This window comes from Parasteatoda tepidariorum, chromosome 9, assembly GCF_043381705.1.
Source record: "Parasteatoda tepidariorum isolate YZ-2023 chromosome 9, CAS_Ptep_4.0, whole genome shotgun sequence".
Classification (NCBI taxonomy): Eukaryota; Metazoa; Arthropoda; class Arachnida; order Araneae; family Theridiidae; genus Parasteatoda; species Parasteatoda tepidariorum.
This window is the reverse complement of record NC_092212.1, coordinates 63,183,591-63,207,844: the sequence shown is the minus strand read 5'-3', so window position 1 is coordinate 63,207,844 and position 24,254 is coordinate 63,183,591. Positions and strand designations below refer to the sequence as shown.

General features: G+C 27.7%; 1 protein-coding gene across 1 annotated transcript in view; it reads right to left on the bottom strand.

Moving 5' to 3' along the window:
- Positions 1–4,020: 4,020 nt before the first annotated feature.
- The window catches only part of LOC107454530 (ankyrin-3), a 43,362-nt gene continuing 23,128 nt past the window's right edge, over positions 4,021–24,254 (bottom strand). The window contains exons 3-4 of the mRNA XM_043054591.2: positions 19,509–21,392; positions 4,021–6,991 (exon numbers count right to left, since the gene is read on the bottom strand). Of these exons, the coding sequence (XP_042910525.2) occupies positions 5,116–6,991; positions 19,509–21,301 (3,669 nt within the window). The 5' untranslated portion in view covers positions 21,302–21,392 and the 3' untranslated portion in view covers positions 4,021–5,115. The remainder of the gene's footprint in view (positions 6,992–19,508; positions 21,393–24,254) is intronic.

Here is a 24,254-nt window from a genome sequence, read left to right as displayed (position 1 = left end):
CCTAAAGCTACAGATCGTGTTTAAAAAAGATATTTTTAGTCTGTTTTTTGTTGTTGAAATGTACAAGCATGAGAATGTAACAGTGTGTCTCGTAAATGTTGGACAACACTTTTAAGTTAGGGAACATCATCAAGAGTAAAATTGCACATAAACCCAAGTCCAAGTACGTCGTTGCACGCAGCGAGGGGTACTTTCCCTATATGATTTGTCCGGAAGCACATGAAGAAACATTTCATAACGGTGAGGCACTTTTGGCAGCTTATGTTCCTTTGTTTGTAGGAAGTTTGGTCCATTTTAGTTATTTATTTTATTTGATGGTAGTTTGTCCAGTTAGTGTGATGATGGTCAGTGGCGGATCCACCCCCCCCCCGTCCCAAAATTGAAAAATAAATTTTTTTCTTAGTAATTTACAAAAGAAATAAAATATTTTAAAAATTATTTAAGGGGGTATATACACCTACATAGGGCGGAAAAAATCAATTCCCCCTCCCCACCTAATTATATTCTTTTCGCGCCATCAACAGCAGAACGTTCCTTTTCAACTCTTCGACGTCTCAAAACTTGGTTTAGAACAACTCAAAATCAAGAAGGATTAAATGGACTTGCATTATTAAACATTCATCGAGAAATTGATTTGGATGTTGCAAAAACCATTGACAGATTTGCCAAAGTTTCTAGAAAACGCGTTACATTTATTACTTAAAGATGTTGAATACTTGAACTATTTATGTATTGTTCTATTGTCCATTACGAAAAAAATAAATGAGAAGACTAGCATTAAAAACCCCATTTATTTTCACAAAAATATTAATAAAAAATTTTTTTATAAAAAAAATTAATTGGGGGGGGGGGTCTATGATCCTCCCCAAGAAAAATTTCTGGATCCGCCCCTGATGGAGGTAGAATCATTTTGAAGATTTTGGACGAAGTAAAAATTACTTTTTTACATTGCGCATCTTATATCACGTGGATTAATTCGAAAAAATTGAAAAACAATTATTTCATGTAAGGAATTGTTGATTTATTTATAGAAATATTATTATTAGAGACGTCATGGCCATCATATGTCAACAATAAAAAGTGTTCCCTAATAGAGACATAGAGATGCAATATTATTTTTTAACATTATAGCCAAAAGCAACAACAAACCCCCATAATTTTCATTAAATTTGTAATGATTTGGCTATAGCTGAATCGATATAAACACACCGTGAGAATTAATATAACATTGTAACTGAAACATTTTTGCGGTAAAAAAAAAATTAACTTCAGAAATATGGAGCCATGAATAGATTTTGATGTTCCATTTAGTCGCAACAGCGAATTAATGAGTTTTACAAAAAATTAACTTCAGAAATAAGGAGTTATGAATAGATTTTGGTGTTCCATTTAGTCGCAACAGCGAATTAATGAGTTTTACAAAAAATTAACTTCAGAAATAAGGAGTTATGAATAGATTTTGAAGTTCCATTTAGTCGCAACAGCGAATTAATGAGTTTTACAAAAAATTAACTTCAGAAATAAGGAGTTATGAATAGATTTTGTTGTTCCATTCAGTCGCAACAGCGAATTAATTAGTTTTACATTTGTTTTGTAAGTTAGCCGGCAGATTGAATGTTAAGAAGAGAATAAAATATTTCTATATTCTTTTTAAAAAATGTAATAAAAGTCAAATAATTGGTTTAACTTAATTAAAATTAGATTAAGGAAGATAAAAAATACAATTTATGAAATTAAGGAAATTTTATATGGTAAGAGATATGCAATGCCTGTTGTGGCATTCCACTATGCTATTTTAATCCTGATTATGTGACCTAACTCCTCTAGAAGTCTTCTGCCCCATTAATGTGCCATCACCTGGAATTCATTCTTTAAATACAATGTATCGTTGCTGATTCAATGAAATGATACATAATATTTTAACAGACTGTTTTGCTTTCGAAAGTATGTACGATAATTACATGTCTTATCCTGGTTATAGTTCTAACAACTGCTCGCAAAAACATCCTGGGTGAAATCATGAATGCTAATTGGTAGTAAGAACTATCAAATCTCAACGCAAAAAAAAAATGTCCTCCAGTGTTACGTGCTCGGAAAACGAAAGTAATAAATGTAGAAATGTTTTTAGCAATTATGGAAATTAGAATTAACATCAGAATGGCAAAGAAACGCCAACGTGTTTCTGATGAACAGAGATGGGAAAGTATAATATTCAATACAGCATTAAGTATTGCATGAAGGAGGGGTAAAAGGCCCCCTCAAGCCTAAATGATCCAAACAACCAATTGACGATGACAATACGACCCACAGTATAAGCATAGCCTATAGTTATAGCCTATTTTTGATTTGCACATCTCTAACCAAAATGCAAAAAAAAGTAAACAAAGTCTTATGTATATATCGTGGCAAAATGCTCTTCTATTTCATTAGCATTTCTACAAACGCTAAGTTGAAAACCACAACCTGAGAAGTTACTGATGAATATAAATAACGTCGCAACAGCTCCAGATGCCCCTCTGAAGTGTCAGGATTAGTATGCAAGTTTTTAGAGTTCTGACAGTCAGGTTTTGAGGAATCAGGTAATTAGCATTCAAGGGGATCAAAGCCGGGAGAAGTTTTAACTGTAACTGAACTGAACAAACAAATTGTTTCTATTAACTTATATTTACCAAAACACATTTTTAAATTAAAAGAAACATCTCTAGATGTTAAAACAGGCCAAAGTTGTTCTTAAAATTGAATAAAACTTAAAATCTTTGAAGTTTCCGTAAGCATCATGAATTAGTTCTACAACTGCTTAAATTTTTCGCAGCAGTGATCACCCAGCATGATAACAAGAATATTTTTTTCTTTTTTTGCTTTTTAGAATTTTCAACCAATGCAAAATGTTTTTTTATTTTTTATGAGAGATTATAAAAGTTACAGCTATGTTATTAAGAATTTTTTTAATAAAATTCATTAGCACAAAAAGTTATTAATTACACTATTTGAGCCATCTAGACCTGTATTTTTTTAAGAAATTTATGCTTAATTTGTTTTTAATTAAAAATGATAATTGTCACCTCTCGCTTACGCACCAACTTTACCCTTAGTTTTAGTTGAATGCCATTTATGTTGAATACTATTTAATTGAAATGATGTTTGCAAAAAGATGACCTTCAATTTACCAGAACTTAAGGAATACCGTTGTATGACAACCATGCATATTTTTTTTTACATATCTTTCAACTTATTTGCTAGTTGTGGTATGAAATAATTTTTTACTAAATTAATGAAGATCTAGATTAAATAAAATATATTATACCACTTCTTATATAAAAACTACAATCAGGGTCAAATAATAAAGTGTGGTATTGAAATTATTTTATGATGGATTTATTGGAATTCGTGGTTGAAAATCCTTTGTATTATTTTATATATCCCACAAGCTAAATTTCAAAACGAAAATATTACTTCCAGCTAACTCAAAATTAATATGGTTCCTTACGTTAAAATTAACATGCAAGCAAAAACAATTATGTTACGTCAAATATAGCCATACTGATTCGACAATTTTATGTTAGTTTCTATGATTATTAAATATCTCTGAAAAAGCTATTTACCTCCTGCTTAAGTTCTTCATGTGGGAAAGAAATAAATGGCAATAAACAAGCATTTTATTTTTGATTAAGAGTTAGATAAAAAATTACATACAATATTAAAAAAAATCATAACACGGTAACAAAACTAATGATGATCAAAAAAAATTTATAAAAATTAAAAACAAAAATTCTTCTTAGATCTATAATACTTGTACTAAACTGAAAACGGCATTTTCCTTTTACTTTTAGATTAAAAAGTAATTTGAACTCCCTAATTAACGATTAACAAAGCAACACTAAAACAATCGTTATTGCCTTAAAATTAGTTAATTTACAGGTAAGTTTAAACTGGTTGTATTTTATATCAAGGTTCAAACAATATTCAATATAAATTTAATTTTTGAAATATAAAAATCTCTCAAACATAAGTAATCTTTGGTAATTGTTCAAAAAATTTTATTTTCATTTTTTGTCATTAAAATAACAGAATTATCATTATAACAACGATAAATTCATCAATATAATCATTGCAATAACATAAACATGATCATAAGAATCTCTTAAAAACAATAGCGTGTGGATATAGTCTGCAAGGATAGATGAAAAAATATATTTACAAAATCTTTTCAGACATATCTTGAATTTATATATCATTTGATTTTTATTTGAAATTCTACTACGAAATTCCGATAATAGGAAATTAAAAAAAATGTGTTTAGATTTTGTAGCAGTGGTTGCAGCGATTTCTTGACGAAACACTTATTGTAGGAGAACTTTTACATTTGCTTAGTTTTGATTGAAACAATTATTGAGAAGTAGACACTAAAAAAAGTTAAGCAACCAAAAATTACAAAAATGTTGTTTTACCATTAAATGTGACATTTGATTAGAAGACAATAGCGCCATAAAAAGGTTGTGAGTTGTTAAAACTAACTTTACCTTTGAATATTCACCAAAGTTTTAACTGGTAGATACGAGAACTGATAGGTGGGACCAACAAGTTAATAATGTCTGGTTTAAAATTATTATATAAATCAAAAATTGCAAAGTATGAGACTTTGTTATATAAAAAGGAAACATTTTGCTAGCTTTATCGAGCATAGTTGGTTGGTTTTCAATTAACATTTTGTAACTCTTTTTGTTAATCTTAACATTTTGTAACTTTATACATAATTTTTAAATGAAAATTTTAACATTCTATGTTTTCATTCGATTTATCATTACAATAAAACATAAATGATACACATTATATCGGTGAAATATATATTTAGACATAATAAGTATCATTTTCACTGTTCGTTCACACACATTAAATTTACTTTAGACGTAAAGACATATTCAATTATGAGCATATCTCATTGCTTTCATCTTTAAAAAAAGAAAGTTACACTTATTTTGTCCTCACTGTTATAATTTGAAACCAGAATTTCATCAGCAAAACTGGATATACATGCGTTGAATGAATCATATTCAAAATGTATTATCATTCATTCATATATTGTAGTAAAATATTATTAATAGAAAAATAAAATTTTTAAATGTACTCTACATATGTTTGAGGTTGGAAAAAATCATTTACACGGACATAAGGGAAACCTTGTGATCCTCCCATCATCAACCTAAACTTTGAAGCATTTATCATTTTTTCTGCGAAATGAAAAAATTGATGATTATCTCCTAATAAAGATTTTCGTTCTATAACGCCCTTTTCTAAAATATCCAGAACTTCATTGAATTTCTTTTCGAAAAATAATGCCTCACACAAATATTTTTCTGCATTCAACGTTAGAACATGGTGTGAGCCTAAGTTAGTTTTTTGTATTCTAAAAACTTCTCTTAATCCTTCCAAAGCCTCGTGCGAATGGCTTTTCATGTGCAATGCAGCATGTAAATTGCCAAGTACATGATGAGTTTCTGCGTGAAATGTACCTAATGCTTCTTTCAATTCCTCATGCACAAACTTAAAAACAGAAATAGCTTCATCGAGCTTGCCTACGTACTTTAACGATCGACCAACGTTACTCTGCGCAATTAAAGTTCTACAATCCTTTGGACCATACAGTTTAAGATACATTTTAAAAACAGTTTCATCAGCCTCCAGAGCTTCTTCATGTCTATTAAGATAATTAAAAGCTCTTGCCATATTAGATAAAGTCGTCAGAACATCTAAATTATCTGAACCCAATAAGTTAAGTTGTTTTTTGTATACCTCTTCGAAAATTTCAATCGCCTTTGAACTTTGTCCTAGTGCATGCAAACCTTGAGCCAAAAAGGCTTGCATTCGTAGGGAGTATTTGTTATCCGATCCAAAAATCTTTATTCTTTTTTGTAAAATATTTTGACAAACTTCTAATGCTTTCTGGTGTTTTTGTTGCTTATAGAGGATTAGTGGTATTCTATCTTCTGCTTCTAAAGTGATAGCATTATCAAAACCTTTCGTTTGCGATAATTTCTCATGTAGAAATATTTGTCTGTGTAAAGCATTATCATTGTTTTCATTAGTGACGCATTTTCCTGTCTTGTAACCACAATCTTCAAAAATGACCCGATACAATTGCCGCAATTTTGGAAAATTACTGCCGATAGCAAAATTTATTATTGTTTTCCTTTCCTTGTTTTTCGCTTTTGCTATAGCTTTCATTATAGTTGTGCCACGAAGTTTTTCAAGAACTAGCAAAACATTATCAGAATTAGAACTTTGCACATTTTCAAAAGAAGAATCGATTAGTTTTAATAACTCAATAACATTTTTGTCTTCAGCAAGTTCAAGAGGGACTTTTTTATTGGTTGACAAACTATTGTATATTGCACCATTCTCTAACAGCAGTTTTACTATTTCATAATTGTTGAATTTTGAAGCATAATGAAGAGCTGTGTAGTCATTTTTCCCGATCGAATTAGGATTTCCGCCATTATTAATTAAAATGTTTGAAATTTCCAAGTGTCCTTTCCAGGCAGCATAATGCAATGGTGAAGCATTTGTATTATCTTTGGCGTTAACGCTAACACCTTTCTCAATGAATGATTTTACACTTGAAATATCATTGCTTTTGACAGATAAAAAAAATTTCTTCATACTTTTCAGTAGTGCTTTTATATTTTCGGTGGCAGCAAGATTCAGAGGAGTGTTATTATATTTATCAGTACAATTATACATAGCACCATTATCCAATAAGATTTTAAGAACTTCCTCAAAACCATGCATTGAAGCTAGATGAAGTGGTCGGGCTCCATGCTCATCAGGCTCATTTACGTCAATCCCAGCTTCGATTAAATCCTTAACGACATCTGTTTGGCCTGATTCTGTGGCGAGATGAAGAAGTGTCATCATCCCTTCCTTAGGGCCTTTCCTTCTTTTACCAGGATCCTTAAGCAACGTAAGTGTCTCCCAGATCTCTTTCTTTTTGTAATATTATGCCCTAAAAATAAAATAAAAATAAGTTTCAAATTTTTCTTTAATTGCCAATAACATAAAATGGAACTTAGTTTGTCCACTCATAATTATGTCGAGTTAATGAAAGGTTACATGTATGATGATAAACTAAGAACACTAAATATGATGTATAAACCGAATTTTACTATGAATTTAAATTTTGTAAGTGGTTTACGTAAGTGGTTAAATTTTGTAAGTGGTATATTTGGTTTAAGCAAAATATTTAATGTAATACGATTATAATACGATTTTATTTAACCCAAATAACTTTAGAGGCAAAATTTTGAAATGTTCAATAATTGTTGAATGTACGAAATGAATACAAAAAAAATATTTTAATTCATTTTAAAATATATGAGAGAAAATTGGACCAAAAAAAGTCCAAAAATTTACTTTTTTTTCGAGAAAAAAATCACGTAACTTGAACCAAAATATTTTGAGATATTGCATTTCGAATAAATGTTAATAACTGACAAATTCGTTCTTAGAAAAAGAACAAAAATGACAGAGTTATTATTTTAAAAACTAGCATTGATGTTTCTTTCAAATCCTCTTAAATTTTATTCTTTTTAACGGAGAAATAAAACTAAAATGGTTTTTAAAATAAGAAAATTCGTATTTTTATTTTATCTAAAAAATGATATTTTGTTCAAAATTGCGTTAAAAAAGGTAGTTTATTAATGAAGTTTTACATTGTAAAATTTTTGATGTTATATCTCTTCGAATATGACATTCAACAATCCAAAAAACTGTGTGAAGGTGCCCTTCATTCTGGTTCAACACTAAATCGAGCGTTCGTATATGGTTTAAAGATTGTAGTCTAAACACATAATATTGAACATTCTTACACTAAACTCTCATGCTTTTACACCATACGATAATTATTTCACTTCTGAAAACACCAATGTTTAAACTATTTGAATTTCCTGAAACTTCAAGTGGAATAAAGCTAGTAGTCTGTTTGCAAACTGAAATGATATGGCGAGAGTTTATTGCCCTTTTCAAAGCTGAATTTCATCAACGTGAACAAAAATTCTCTTTTAAATAAGCATGAATGTTTTTAGTTGTGTAATGAGGACAATTGAAATTTAATTTTTAAATCTCTGAGAGTTTACAAACTGATTTTATAATGTATACTGCCTGTCAGCTTCCGCTCTGTTAAGCCTAATTTGAATCCGTCTTAAGATTCTCCCTGCACTTCGCTGATGGGTGCTTGATTTACAAACTAATTTCATTTTAAGAATTGTTGTTTATATGTATTCTAAATTAATGAAGCTTACTTTATATATTATTGCAAAACTATCTTTACTGACTCATATGTGTATTTTATCTTACTGTAATTATAAGTTTGAATGTTATTGAAGAAAAACATTATGGCGGCTACTTTACAACAAGCATCGTAAGAGAACATTTTTATAGTGAACCACTAAATACAAGAGTTATGTATCGCTTTTCAGTACATCACTCTGGTGTTAAATAGGTACCACCATTGTTGACGTGGTACACTAAAATTTTGTGAAACATAAATCTTACAAATTTAAATATTCGTTGCATTTAAGAAAAAAATTGCGTTGAATATTAAATTCCTTATCTATGAATAATTTTCCCTTTAAATTTAACATCTGAGTTTAGTTTAATCAGAAATTAAAAATGTGAGTTTAGATCCTTCTTGATTTTAAATATTTCTTTTTTAAAATTAAATTTTTTTACTTGTATTCTATTTGTTAGCGTGTCTCTGCCATCAAAATACCTAAGAATGCCGCACATTTTTGATAGTTCATTTCAACACGATATATGGGATAGTAAATATTTCACATTATATTTATTTTATGAATATATAAGAAATGATCAAGTGCATGCTTCATTAAAATTAAAACAAGAACTGTCTTAAAAATGTAATTTATTTAATTTTTTTTAAATTTCTCTCTTTACTTTGGAAAAAACAAGCTCGTTATAACTATTTTATAATTTAATATGTTTCAACGTTTTTTTTCTTTCCTCGCTGCAATGATAGTACAAGATGGCGGTTATACATTCAATAGTAAGCTGGGAAAAATATGCAATAAAAAGTTCGCTTACTTTGATTCTTGTTAATAATATTTTGAAACTTATTGGTCAGTATCTTTCACATTTTTCAGTCGCCTGTGGCAACCCAGCGTATAATTATCATTTACTTGCATAAATCTTAGTCTATTTCTATGTATTGGTGGTAAAATAGTTTAAAATTAAATTTAGAAATCCAAGAAATAAATAGGACAAATAAATTTTCCCTACACTTTAAATGTAGAAATTAAATTTTACACAAAATACGTAAAAGTTGCAAGATTTGCATACATACTTTGTATTAATTCACTTGTTCCATTTGTAAGAGTAGTGGTACTTAAGTTATGGATAGTTTATTTTCCTTGTAAAACAAATATTCATGCTAAATTTTTAACAACCTGATTTGTTTTCTATCCCGTACAACTATAGCCGACCTGGTGCTATTATTTCTTTGTTATTTTTATTAATAAATTCACAAATTTTTTTATTTTTTTTATTTCCCGAAACGTCGAATTTTCCGTTTCTTCGAAGCCATCGATAAAAACGTTTGTTTGCATTTGCGAACAATTTCAATCGCTTGCATTTCAGAAGAATAATCAAGGTTTATGGCTTAAACGGTAAGGAACAAAATGGTAGTTTCCCGGTAAAGGAATGGTTTGGCATCTTTATACTCTTCATGAGGATTTTATTTCTTTTAATATTCCTTATGAGAAGTAAGAATCAAGACTTATCAACAGTCATAACATGTTCCGTTTCAAGCGCATTGTAACTTGTGTTGGAGAATAGTTAATAAAAAATAGCAAAAACTTTATAATGTGAGCTTTAATATTTGTTACAGTCAAGCGCCACTGTCCAGTATGCATTTAACCGTTACTCCGATTATTGATGTTTCTCCTAATATATCCTCAGCACATTCCAAAATATCGAATAAATATAATAATGTCAACGATTACATTAATATCAAATCAGATATAACAAATATTTCGGACATTCACCAAAGTGACTATGTGATTATTGACATTCAAGGGTGAAAGTTGGCATTCTCTTGATTTCGGCTATTAATTAATATTCGGCTAAAGCTATTAATTTATAAAATAGTAGTTTTTTTTGTCAAAGGATAATAGTATTCGATTTATTAAATATTTAATTTTCCTATTTTTAAAATTTTTGTAAATCATACAAAAATAAACGTAACGCTGTTTATGTAAAAGTAACAAAATTCAATCACATATATTTATTAGAATAAAATTTTCAAAGCATTGATATACTCTTAAATTATTAAAAATAAAAACTTTATTATATAATCACTTTCAAATTATCAAATTATTATTATTGAAAATTTAAAAATGGCTGTATCATGTATTCATTAAATAATTAATTTTTTTAATTAATATTTCAGTAGATCATACAAAACTAACGTAACCCAGTTTCTGTAAAAGAAACAAAATTCAATCACAATGTATTTATTAGTATAAGCTTTTCAAAGCATTGTTAAACTCTTAAATTATTAAAAGAAAAACTTTATTAAATTATCAAATTATTATTATCAAAAATTTAAAAACGGCTGTATCATGTACTTATTAAATAATTAATTTTCTTATTATTAATATTTCTGTAGATCATACAAAAATAAACGTAATCCAGTTTAAGTAAAAGTAACAAAATTCAATCACAATGTATTTATTAGTAGAAACTTTTCAAAGCATTGTTAAACTCTTAAATTATTAGAAGAAAAACTTTATTATATTATCACTTTCAAATTATCAAATTATTATTATCGAAAATTTAAAAATGGCTGTATCATGTATTTATTAAATAATTAATTTTCTTAAGTAATATTTCTGTAGATCATACAAAACTAACGTAACCCAGTTTCAGCAAAAGTAACAAAATTCAATCACAATGTATTTATTAGTATAAGCTTTTCAAACATTTTTATACTCTTAAATTATTAAAAGAAAAACTTTATTATATTATCACTTTCAAATTATTATTATCGAAAATTTAAAAATGGCTGTATCATGTACTTATTAAATAAACTAATTTTCTTATTATTAATATTTTTGCAGAACATACAAAAATAAACGCAACCCAGTTTATGTAAAAGTAACAAAATTCAGTCACATCTATTTATTAGTATAAACTTTTCAAAGCATCGTTATACTCTTAAATTATTAAAAGAAAAACTTTATTATATTAGTTCCAAATTATTATTATCAAAAATTTAAAAATGGCTATAACATGTATTTAGTAAATAAACTAATTTTCTTATTGTTAATTGTTCTGTAGATCATACAAAAATAAACGTAACCCAGTTTATGTAAAAGTAACAAAATTCAATCACATATATTTATTAGTATAAACTTTTCAAAGCATTGTTATACTCTTAAATTATTAAAAGAAAAACTTTATTATATTATCACTTTCAAATTATCAAATTATTATTATCAAAAATTTAAAAATGGCTGTATCATGTATTTATTAAATAATTAATTTTCTTATTATTAATATTTCTGTAGATCCTACAAAAATAAACGTAACCCAGTTTATGTAAAAGTAACAAAATTCAGTCACATCTATTTATCAGTATAAATTTTTCAAAGCATTGTTATACTCTTAAATTATTAAATGAAAAACTCAATTATATTATCACTTTCAAATTATCAAATTATTATAATCGAAAATTTAAAAATGGCTGTATCATGTATTTATTAAATAGTTATTTTCTTATTATTAATATTTCTGTAGATCATACAAAAATAAACGTAACCCAGTTTAAGTAAAAGTAACAAAATTCAATCACATGTATATATTAGTATAAACTTTTCAAAGAATTGATATATCTTAAATTATTAAAAATAAAAACTTTATTATACAATCTCTTTCAAATTATCAAATTATTAGTATCGAAAATTTAAGAATGGCTGCTAATGTTTTAATATAGAAATTACGAATTTCCTTTATATTAGCTGCCTCTTTGAAATTAAAATTTTCCGTATCACACATTACATCACGAGCACAGTAGTGAATATAAACTTACTGAATTACATTTTTATTTTCTTAACGATGAAGCGAACCCAGATTTTGTTATATTTAACCAATGAACGTAAAAAAGTCTGTGAATATGAGTTATAATCCAGACGTTTTTACTCGGTATTCTCAGATTATTGATGCAATGTAATTACTTTAAGTGAAAAAAAATCTAGGCTCACAGCAGGTTGAATATAAGTTAAGATAAGTTTATCTAGATAAAATAGATCTATAGCAGCTGAAAGGAAAGTTCGTGGGATAATCACTAATAATTAATATTTATTTTTCCGATTAGTTTGTATTTTTTAAACAGAATTATTTTATAATAGAATAAAAATTAAATACTCACTTTTTTTGTCTCTTTAGAAATCTTCACTTGGAAATAATACCGAGAAATGGAATAAAAATTCTCTTAATATTGATTTTTATACTGAAAGATAATCTGAGTATCATACTTATGTTGTTGATTTGGAAACAGGTGATCAAAAGCATATGATATTACACAATCGAATAAATAGATAAAGTGTTACGGGAAATCCCCTTCTTTAGTTTAAGAAAAGGCTAGCATATTTTAATTTGCTATTATTAACGTACTTTTTGACACTTTAGATTATATATGAAATTAATAAAATTAATAAGACAATATTGTGCAAGAAATGAAAACTAAAAAAGACAATGAAACAGCGAAATAATGGTTCCGAATCGACTATTATTTTTATTCGAATGTGAAAAATATTTAATAACATCGAACTTATTCCTGATGAAAATAATTATAAATCGGCAATTAATTATCCTTAATAAGTAATTTTAATACATTTTTGTAACTTTCGTCATGGTAAATTTGTCTTAATAAATTTTTGTCCTAGCACAGATTTTTTTAAAAATTTATTTAATCGTCTAAAAATGTTTCACAACCCGATTTTCTCGGAGGCGCGGAAAATATTTTAGTGTATAATCGCGTACCCGTAAGGTTAGTAATTTGGACAATTGGTGTATTAGTTAGTTACGCAAATAAAAGTGTCGCCCTTAAACAATTTTTCGACCGGTTTGTTTCTGATTATTTACATTTTCTCTGCAGTGAGATACATTTCGAGAATAAACCTATTCAAATAAAAGTAAGTTTTTTAATACAAAAGACTGGAAAGAATAATTTATCCCTTCATATATTATCGGAACTTGGTTTTATTCGAACTTATGAAAACAATTTACTGAAGCGACTGAAAAGGAATAGGTCTTACTTATTATATTTGAACAGTATTCTAACATAATGAAGCTATTACATTAATAATAACAAGAAACAGAAGCGGTAAGACATTGATTAAAAAAACTTCATTCATTTTAAGGAATATATAAACTGGATATAAGTGCTCAAAATTAGGTGCCCATTTTCAAGGCTTGCTAAAAGTGAATGCCTGGCTAAGGACTTTCAATAAAAATAGGTGCCCATTTTCAAGACTTTCGCGTCAGGCAAGTCTTGAAAATGGGAACCGATGTTTGAGCTGACATGTTGACTCTTTTATTCAAAGGGTATATTTTTGTAGAGAATGAAATTTTTTAATCAGGTTATAATGAAGCTACTTTTATAAGTGCTCATTTTTCAACAATGAAAAGTTTATAATACCGTTTTAATATAGTGTAAAGCTGAATTGATTAGATTTCAATGAACTAATCAGAATTCAATGAAGAAAAAAGTTGTTAATTATTGGGTCTTTTCGAGAAACATTAAAAAATTTACTATAAATTCATATACATTTCAAAGCCTATTTTTTAACCTATCTTCTAACTCTTGTTCTAAAGAGGGCTAAACAAAAATTATGATAGAAATATAGATATATATATAATTTGTTTCTTCTTCATACATATTTTAAAATCCTTGACAAATATGAAGTAAAAATATAAGGATTGGGGTTAACAAATTAATATAAAACACATCAAAACCTGTTTGTTTGCTGCCGGAAACTGAGAGGAATTGAAAGGCGGTTATCAGACACCCCCCTCCTCAGCTTTTATCCAACAAACAGAACAGATTTTATATATTTTCAATTGTAATTCATTAGACTTCGATTGTGTTTGTTTTTCTCGCTTAAATATTTACATGCGTTCATTTATAGGCTTCATTTTTGGCATGGTAACTGGCGCACTTATAACCTGTGATTATTATTTTCCATAAACACACGAGTTTATTTTTTTGCTTTAATTAGAATTAACTAACTAAGTATCTCAATAAATCCACGTTTGTGGGATACATTATTCAAATCTCAGCAATGGTTGATAGATTCTAGTTCTGCTCACGACTAGCACCGACCACCGTGCTGATGTAAATTTATTCTCAGTGGTAGACGGATCATGGAATAGAGTTATCTCTCGCTGTCTGAGTAACAGTGGGAGGTTTTCGTGGCTTTCTACAAGCAAATGCTAGTTAGTTTCATCAAAAAGTAATCAACGAAGGCTAGTTTGCTTCGATTGAGTTTTTAAGAGTTTCCTGGCCTTTTTGGTTGTGTTCAAATTTACAAGGAGGAATCCTGAACTGCAATTACAATAGAAAACATTGATAGCCGTATAATCATAAGTATGTCGTTTGTTAAATGCCGACTGTGAAATAAAATGAAACTATATCATTCGAAATTTGGTATACATTGTGTTTTGAAATATATGGCACAAATTATTTTTTTGATTATTTTCGTAGATCTAATAACGACCTCATGGTTAAAGTTTCACTAAATAAGCGTAAATTTCAATAACTGATAATTATAATGTGAACAATCGATTGAATGATTTGAATAAATATATTGATATAATATTGGGTGGAAACAATTGATTGAACAAATTTGTTATATTTAAGCCATATGCAACTTTTGAACAGTTGTAATGCATAAGGTTTTTAATTTTCTTAATGAGAGATTACAGTTACAGCTATGTTATCAAGAAATTTTTTTATAAAACTCATCTGCACAAAATGTTATTAATTACACTATTTGAGCCACTTAGACCTGTGTTTCGCACAAACTTTATCATTATTTTTTTTAATTAAAAATATTTTTTACCCCTTGCATACGCACTAACTTTAACCTTTCCAAAGAAAAAATTCCCAAGTAATAGTTGAATGGATTATATTAATTGAAATGATGAGAGAAACTGATTTTCATTTTGCCAGAGCTTAAAGTATATCGTTGTGTGACCACCATGCATTCTTTATATGCCTTTTAATTTATTTACTTTGATGTGTAAAATGGTATAAAAAGCGTTCCCTTATAGAGATAAAGAGAAGCATATTCTTTCTAACATGAAGATTTTCGTTAAGTAATTTAACTGTCAGACCAATCCTAAAGCTAAGAATTCAAATTTAAAAGTAATTGAATTGACCCCAACTGACAGTTAGGAGCATGGAACGAGATCATTAGTGGGCAATTTATTGAGAAATAAAATAATTAAACACAAAACCAACCCCCCATAATTTTCATTAAATTTGAAATAATTAGGGCTTAATTGTCAAAAACACCGTGAGATTAATATAACATTGTAACTGAAATTTTTTTGCTGCTAGAGAAAGAAAAATAACTTAAGAAAGAAAGAGTTAGATTTTGATGCTCGATTTAGTCGCGACAATGAATTAATGAGTTTTACATTTATTTTGTAAGTCAGCCGTTAGATTGATTGTTAAGAAGAGAATAAAATATTTATATATTTTCTTTTCATAAAATGTGAAAAAATTAAAATTGTTTAATATAAGTAAAATTAGATTAAGAAAGAGAGAAAATAAAATTTGCGAAATAAAAGAAATTTTAAAATCTAGGAAATATTAAATGACTATTGTGGCATCAGAATGTGCAATTTTAATCCTGATTATGTGACCTAACTCCCCCAGAAGTCATGTCTGTGCAACCACCTTGAATTCGATCTTGAATTACAATGCATACTAGTTGTTGACTCAATGAAATGATACATAATATTTTAAGAAACTGTAATGTTTCCGAAAGTATATCGATAAATACACAAACGACAAGTCTAAAAGCTTCGAACAACCTACTGACTATGACAATACGACCTACAGCAGCCCACTTTGTGGTGTCTCTGTCCATAATTATACAAAAAAAGAGAGAAAAAGTCCTCTATTGGATATATCGTGATAAAATGATTTTCTATTTCATTAGCATTTCAACAATCTTTAAGTCGAACACCACAACTTACGGAGTCCATGACAAATATAAATAACGTCAACAACAGCTCCACACGTCCAGTTGAAGAATCAGGATAAGTATTAACGTTTCTGGATTTCTGATAGTCATGTTTTGAGAATTCGGGTTATTAGCATTCAAATTGTTTAAGACTGTGAAAAAAAATTTGTGATTGAAAAAAAAAAAACTAATGATTGAAAAAAAAACTAATGAAACAAATCGTTTCTAAGAATTATATTTCCCAAAACATATTTTTAAATTAAGAGAAATACTTCCAGACGCTAAAACAGGCCTAAGTTGTTCTTAAAATTTAAAAGTAAGCTTTTAAAGTCTTAAAAGTTTCGTAATCATCATGCATTATTTTTACAACTTTTTAAATTTTTCGTGGTAGTGGTTACCCGGTAGGATAATCAGAAAAAAAATATGTTTTGCTTCTTGCAATTTTCAAACGCTGAAAAATATTTTTAAATTTTTTTTTATGAGAGTACATAGAAGTTACACCAACGTTAATCAGAATTTTTTTATAAAATGTTATTAATTACACTATTTTAGCTACCTACCCGTGTTACTTACGAACTTTGAGCTTAATGCTTTTAAAATTAAAAATGCATTCCCCTCCCCCCCGCCTACTTACCAACTTTATCCTTTCCAAGGAATAAATTCTCAAAAGTGGCTATAATCTGGATCAGAAGATGAAGAGTGGTATTCAATTTTTTTATTGACTTATTGGAAGGCGTCGTTAATAATTCTTTGTATTATTTTATGCACCACTGCCTAATTTGAGAAAAAAATATACCAGCAAGAATAATCAAAATTAATATGCTTTCTTTCGTTAAAATTAAAGTTAAATAAAAAAAAAAAACGGTTACATTAAACATATCCACATCGATTCAACAATTTTATGTTACTTACAATAAGTTCTTTATGTAAGTATTAATAAGTTATTTTAAGTTCCACAAAATTTACCAAAGTTTGAACTGGTATTATTTTATGCACCACTACCTAATTTGAGGAAAAAACATACCTGCCTGCAAGCATTATCAAAATTAATATGCTTTCTTAAGTTAAAATAAAAGTGAAAGCAAAAAAAAAAATTCTGTTATATCAAACATATCCACATTGATTCGACAATTTTATGTTATTTTCCATGATGATAAAATACCTCCTAAAAATTATTTACCTCCATCATCCACTACGTTCTTTATGTAAGTATTAGTAAGTTATTTTAAATTCCACTAAATTTACCAAAGTTTGAGCTGGTATTATTTTATGCACCACTACCTTATTTGAGAAAAAAATATACCTGCAAACATAATCAAAATTAATATGCTTTCTTACTTTAAAATTAAAGTGAATGCAAGAAAAATTATGTTACATCAACATATCCACATTGATTTGATTATTTCATGCTACTCACAATGATTATAAAATACATCTGAAAAAGTTATTTACCTCCTTCATCCACTAAGTTCTTTATGTAAGTATTAGCAAGTTATTTTAAGTTCCACTAAATTTACTGGTTTAAGTTCCACTAAATCTACTAAAAAAAATTTTGAACTGGTATTATTTTATGCACTACTACCTAATTTGAGAAAAAAAATATACCTGCAAGCATAAACAAAATTAATATGATTTCGTACGTTAAAATTGAAGTGAAAGCAAACAAAAATATTCTGTTGCATAAAACATATCACATTGATTCAACAATTTTATGTTACTTTCCCAGATTATAAAGTACATCTGAAAAAAGTTATTTGCCTCCTTCATCCACTAAGTTCTTTAGGTGGAAATATATAAATGGTAATAAACAAGCTTTTTAATTTTGATCAAACAGTCATGCAATATAAAAATTATCTATGAGAGGGTAACAAAACTTATAATGAAAAAAAAAGTTTCTATGAGATTTAAATTTTTAAAAAAGAAATTGTTCTTCGGTCTGTAACACTTGTACAAAACTAAAATCATTATCAATATAAATCATTATCAATATTCATTATCTATACGAATCATTATTGATACATTATCAATATTATCATAAGAATCTCTTAAAAAACAATAGAGCGTTGCTTTTGTCAACAAGGATAGATTAATAAAAAGCATTTGCAAATTATTTTCTGACATATTTTGAATTTACAAATCACTCGATGTTTATTAAAAATCCTGCTTAAAATGAGTTTTTTTTAAATTTCAGGCAGTGGTTGCAGCAATTTCACGATCAAAAACTTATTGTAGGAAAACTACTATATTTGCTTAGTTTAGATTGAAACAATTATTGAGAATTATACATTAAAAAAAGTTAAGTAACCGAAAATTGAAAAAAAAAAAGTTTTACCATTAAATGTGACATTTGGTTAGAAGCCAATAGAGCAGTAAAAAGGTTGTGAGTTGTTAAAACTACCTTTACCTTTAATTATTCACCGAAATTTGAACTGGTGGAAACGGGCACTGGTTGATGGGACCAGTAAATTAATAATGTATGGTTTAAAACTATTATATAAATAAAAAATTTCGAAGTATGATACTTTTAATAATTAAAGGAAACTTTTTTCTAGCTTTATCGATTCATTAAATTTTTTTAGATACAGTAGGGAACCGATTATCCGGAACGATCGGTATTCCGGATAACTGATTTTTCCGGTTTTCTAAATCGCTACAAAAAGCAGTTTTCTTTAAGCACAACCAAAAAAAAAATTATTTGGAAATAATCTTAAAAAGAAGAAAAAACGATGGAGTAATACACTAATGATTATTTCCAAAGTGATGGTAATCTTTCAAAAAGGAAAGAAAAATCCTAAAATCTTATGAGGAAAAAAAAAAAAAAAAAAAAAAAAAAAAANGTATGTTCTCATTCGATTTAGCATTACCACAAATCATAAATAACCCACAACATATTGTTGAATAAAATATTTTCTATAGTATATTCGTATAATATATATCAACATAACAGATATCATTTTTTCTGTTCACAGATATAAAATTTACTTTAGACGTACAGAAATAATCAACTAACTATGAACATTAGACGTACAGAAATAATCAACTAACTATGAACATATCTCATTGCTTTAATCTTTAAAAAAAGAAAGTTACATTTGTATTGTCAACATTGCTATAATTTGAAACTGGCTTTTCATCAGAAAAACTGGGTATAGGTGTGTTGAATAAATCATATTTAAATTTTATTATCATTCATTCATATGTTATAGTAAAATATTATGAATAGAAAAATAAAATTTTTAAACGTACTAAAAATATCCTTGAGAATGGAAATAATTATTTGCACTCATAAAAGGGAAACCTTGTAATCCTCCCATCAATAAACTAAACTTCGAAGCATTTATCATTTTTTCTGCGAAATGAAAAAATTGATGATTATCTCCGAAGAAAGATTTTCGTTCTATAACACTCTCTTCTAAAATATTCAGAACTTCATTGAATTTCTTTTCGAGAAATAATGCCTCACACAAATATTTTTCTGCATTCAACGTTAGATCATGGTGTGAGCCTAAGTTATTTTTTTGTATTTTAAAAACTTCTCTTAATCCTTCCAAAGCATCATGCGAGAAGTTTTTGATATGCAATACAGCATGTAAATTGCCAAGTACGTCCTGAGTTTCTGCATGAAATGGACCTAATACTTCTTTCATTTCCTCATGAACAAACTTAAAGACTGAAATAGCTTCATCGAGTTTGCATACTTGCTTTAAAGATCGTCCAACATTACCGTGCGCAATTAAAGTTCTGGAATCCTTTGGACCAAATAGTTTAAGGTACATTTTAAAAACAGTCTCATCAGCCTCCAGAGCTTCTTCATGTCTAGCTAGATTACAAAAAGCTCCGGCCATATTAGATAAAGTAGACAGAACTTCTAAATTATCTGAACCCAATAATTCAAGTTGCTTTTTGTATACCTCTTGGAAAATCTCGATCGCCTTTGAGCTTTGTCCTAGTTTATGTAAAACTTGAGCCAAAAACGCTTGCATTCGTAGGGAGTATTTGTTATCTGATCCAAAAATCTTAATTCTTTTTTGTAAAATATTTTGACAAACTTCTAATGCTTTCTGGAGTTTTTGTTGTTCATAGAGGATTAGTGGTATTCTATCTTCAGCTTCTAAAGTGATAGCATTATCAAAACCTTTTATTTGCGATAATTTCTCATGTAGAAATATTTGTTTGTTTAAAGCTTTATCATAGTCTTCATTAGTGACACATTTTCTAGTCTTGTAAACATGCGTACCACTATCATCAAAAATGATCCGATACAATTGCCGCAATTTAGGAAAATTACTGCCGATAGCAAAATTTATTATTGTTTTCTTTTCTCTGTTTTTCGCTTTTGCTATAGCTTTCATGGTAGTTGCGCCACGAAGTTTTTCAAGAACTAGCAAAACATCATCAAAATTAGAACTTTGCACATTTTCAAAAGAAGAATCGATTAATTTTAATAAATCAATAACATTTTTGTCTTCAGCAAGTTCAAGAGGGACCTTTTTATTTGTTGATAAACTATTGTATATTGCACCATTCTCTAACAGCAGTTTTACTATTTCATAATTGTTGAACTTTGAAGCATAATGAAGAGCTGTGTAGTCATTTTTCCCGATTGAATCGGGATGCGCACCATTTTTAATCAAAAGCTTTGCTATTTCTAAGTTTCCTTTCCAGGCAGCATAATGCAATGGTGAAGCATTTGTAGCATCTTTGGCGTTAACGTTAACACTTTTCTCAATTAATGACCTTACACTTGAAACATCGTTGCTTTTGACAGATAAAAAAAAGTTCTTCATACTTTTAAGTAATGCTTTTATATTTTCTGTGACAGCGAGATTCAGTGGAGTGTTATTATATTTATCAGTGCAGTTATACATAGCACCATTATCCAGTAAGGTTTTAAGAACTTCCTCAAAACCAAACATTGAAGCTAGATGAATGGGTCGGGCTCCATGCTCATCAGGCTCATTTACGTCAATTCCCGCTTCGATTAAATCTTTAACGACATCTGATTGGCCTGATCCGGTGGCGAGATGAAGAAGTGTCATATTCGCTTTTTTAGGATCTTTCCTTCTTTTCAATTATCTTTAAGCAAAGAAACGGACTCCTAGACCTCTCCTTTCTTGTAAAATTATGCACCTAAAAATAAATATTAAATGTGTATTTATTTGCCAATGACATAGAGACTTTATTTGTTCACTCAGCACTATATCGAGTTAATAAAAGGGAGCATATATCTATTCGATAAACAAAGGACACTAAATATGATTTATAAACCAAATTTTATGATGAACTTAAATTTTCTAAGTGGTAAATATTTGGTTTAACAAAATATTTTACGAAGAATGAAATACGACTTTAGGTAACCCAAATAACTTTAGAGGCATAATTTTGAAATTTTCAATAATTTTTTAATGTACGATATAAATAAAAAAAATGGAAAAAATGTTTATTTAAAGTTATATTAATTATTCTAAAGTTTTATTAGTTATATTATTATTAGTTATAAGAAGAAACTGAACAATAAAGTCTAAATATTTACCTTCTATTAAAAAAAATCATATAACTTATTTATTAAAAAATCATATAACTTATTAAATTTGATTATTTTAAATTATTCTTGCTTTATAATGCTCATGAAAATTCTACTTAGAGAATGGACTAAGCATTAGACATTCTATTAATATATAGATATTTCACAGCAAATATGGAAATTTATTTGCCAAAGAAGGCTGAAGATGCCAATTAATTATTTCTATTTTAGCTTTGTAATATAAAATAATAGTTATTTAATAGTAAAATAATAAGGAATTTTGTTATTTTCCAATAAAAGAATCCGGAAATATTTTGGACAAAAACATATTTTAATTTTATTGATGACCAAAAAACAACTTATAATTTTTTGCATTGAAAATTGTAGTAGTTAACATTCATTACATGAAAAAAAAAAATTGAGGTCTAATAGTTTTGTTATTTACCATAAAATATTGAAATATTTCGGTCATAAGCCTATTTTTATTTTATTTCTATTTTATTACTGACCCACCAAAAATTTTTCTTGTTTTTTTTTTCAGTATTGAATGAGTAATATTTAAAATACATTTATGTGAGAAAAAAAATTAAGGACAAGAAACTTCCGTTATTGTACCATAAAAAATCTTAAAATATTTTTGCATTGAAAAGTATAATATTTAACATATATCACGTGAAATCATTTAGGTCTAGAAACTTTGTTATTTTGCCATATAATCTTGTATGTCATATAGGCTTTCGTATTTTAAATCCTGAAATATTTTGACCTACCATTTATTTCATTAATGACTAAAAGTAAAAAACGCCTTAGATTTTTTTTTATATTGAAAAACATAATACTTAACAAAAGTATAATGTGAAAAAAAATTGCGGTCAAGGATTTTTGTTTTTGTTGTTTTCATATGGAAAAAGCCTATATTCATAAAATGTGATTACAACCAAACCACGATTAATCAATACGTTTAAAAAGAAACTCAAAAATTATATGGGATTTTCTACAAATATTATTTTGTAACATACGACAAAATTACATAACAAATAATACAGGCGAAGGAGAAGATATTTTTAAGGGGATGATCCCTAACAATATCGGTGTCATTTTTAATACATTTTGCTTAATAGTATAAAATGAAATTTGTGAAAAACCGATTATAATTTTGAGATTTGTTTTAAAAAGTACGAAAACAACTTAGAATATTGCTTGAAACTCTAAATATTTTTAAGATACTAAAATCTGGCTTTTCTTATTAGTTGCCAAACACGATTTTTTACATATTAAAGAAGAAAAAAAATTCGCATTTTTCCATCGCATGTGCAGTAAAAAAAATTACTTGAATTATTCATATCTTGCACAGTTTTGAAACGAATATTTCTCTAATTTCAAAGCAGTAATTTTGTAATTAATTTAAATTGTTCTGAAATTTTTGTTTCAACTTATTGAATATTTTTAAAACTTTAGCCAAAAAAAGGCAAGACAAAAAAATTAGTTCTTGATAAAAATGCCCACACCTCTATAAATATTTAAGCTAAGTTAACGAAATTTTGTGCATTTATTGCATATAATAACAAAGATAATTTTTACAAGTTAAAAATTTATTGCCACATTTTTTGGGGTGTCCAAAAACATTATTTCCCGTTGATAATTTTTTGTCGCTCTCGCAAACCTCTTAAAGCTTAAAACGTTTATGAAAAGTATGTGAAATAGCATTACTCAAACACTTTTAAAGTTATAAAATAGTTGTTTAAGTATTTTATGCAATCCCTGTACATAAGTTTTAAACTAGTAAGATTTCATATTACATTTAAATAATCATTAAGTTATTTTGTTAAGTTATACATAGGCCATTATAAATTTTACTAGACATAAGCTATAAATAGAAAAAGTTTGGGATGATTTAAAAGGATTTTGAAAAATTCCTCGAGTTTAGGAATATTATTGGGAGGGGGGGGGCATCATCTCTATGTCCTTAAAATGTAGGTATTGTTGCGGACTTGTCATTATTTAATAACAATCTAAACACATTAAATTTTTTGAAGTTTTTTTTAAAAAAGTGTAACAATGAAAGAATCAACTGTTAACAAATAAATTGAAGAATTCTTTAGTTTCAAAAATACATTTTGTTTATTTCCGTACCTATCTGACAAATCACAGCGACAAATAATCTTTCTGTTCCGAACTTCTAAAACTTGCTTAAAAAATCCCAAATATGAAAAACTTCTTCAGAATTATCTGGTCCAAATTGTAAGTAATAATTCATTTATTTTGAAAGTCGTTACTTTAAAATTTTTCACTTATTACTTGTTGCTCATGGCAGCATTAAAGTTGTCAATAATGTTTTAATTATTGACAACTTTATTTCGCATACTCTGTTAGTTTTTGAGTGATATTTGAATCACCTGTAATATATATATTTATCTATTGGAACTTAAATATTAAAAGCTACTTCATTCTGAAATGACTGGAGAAAC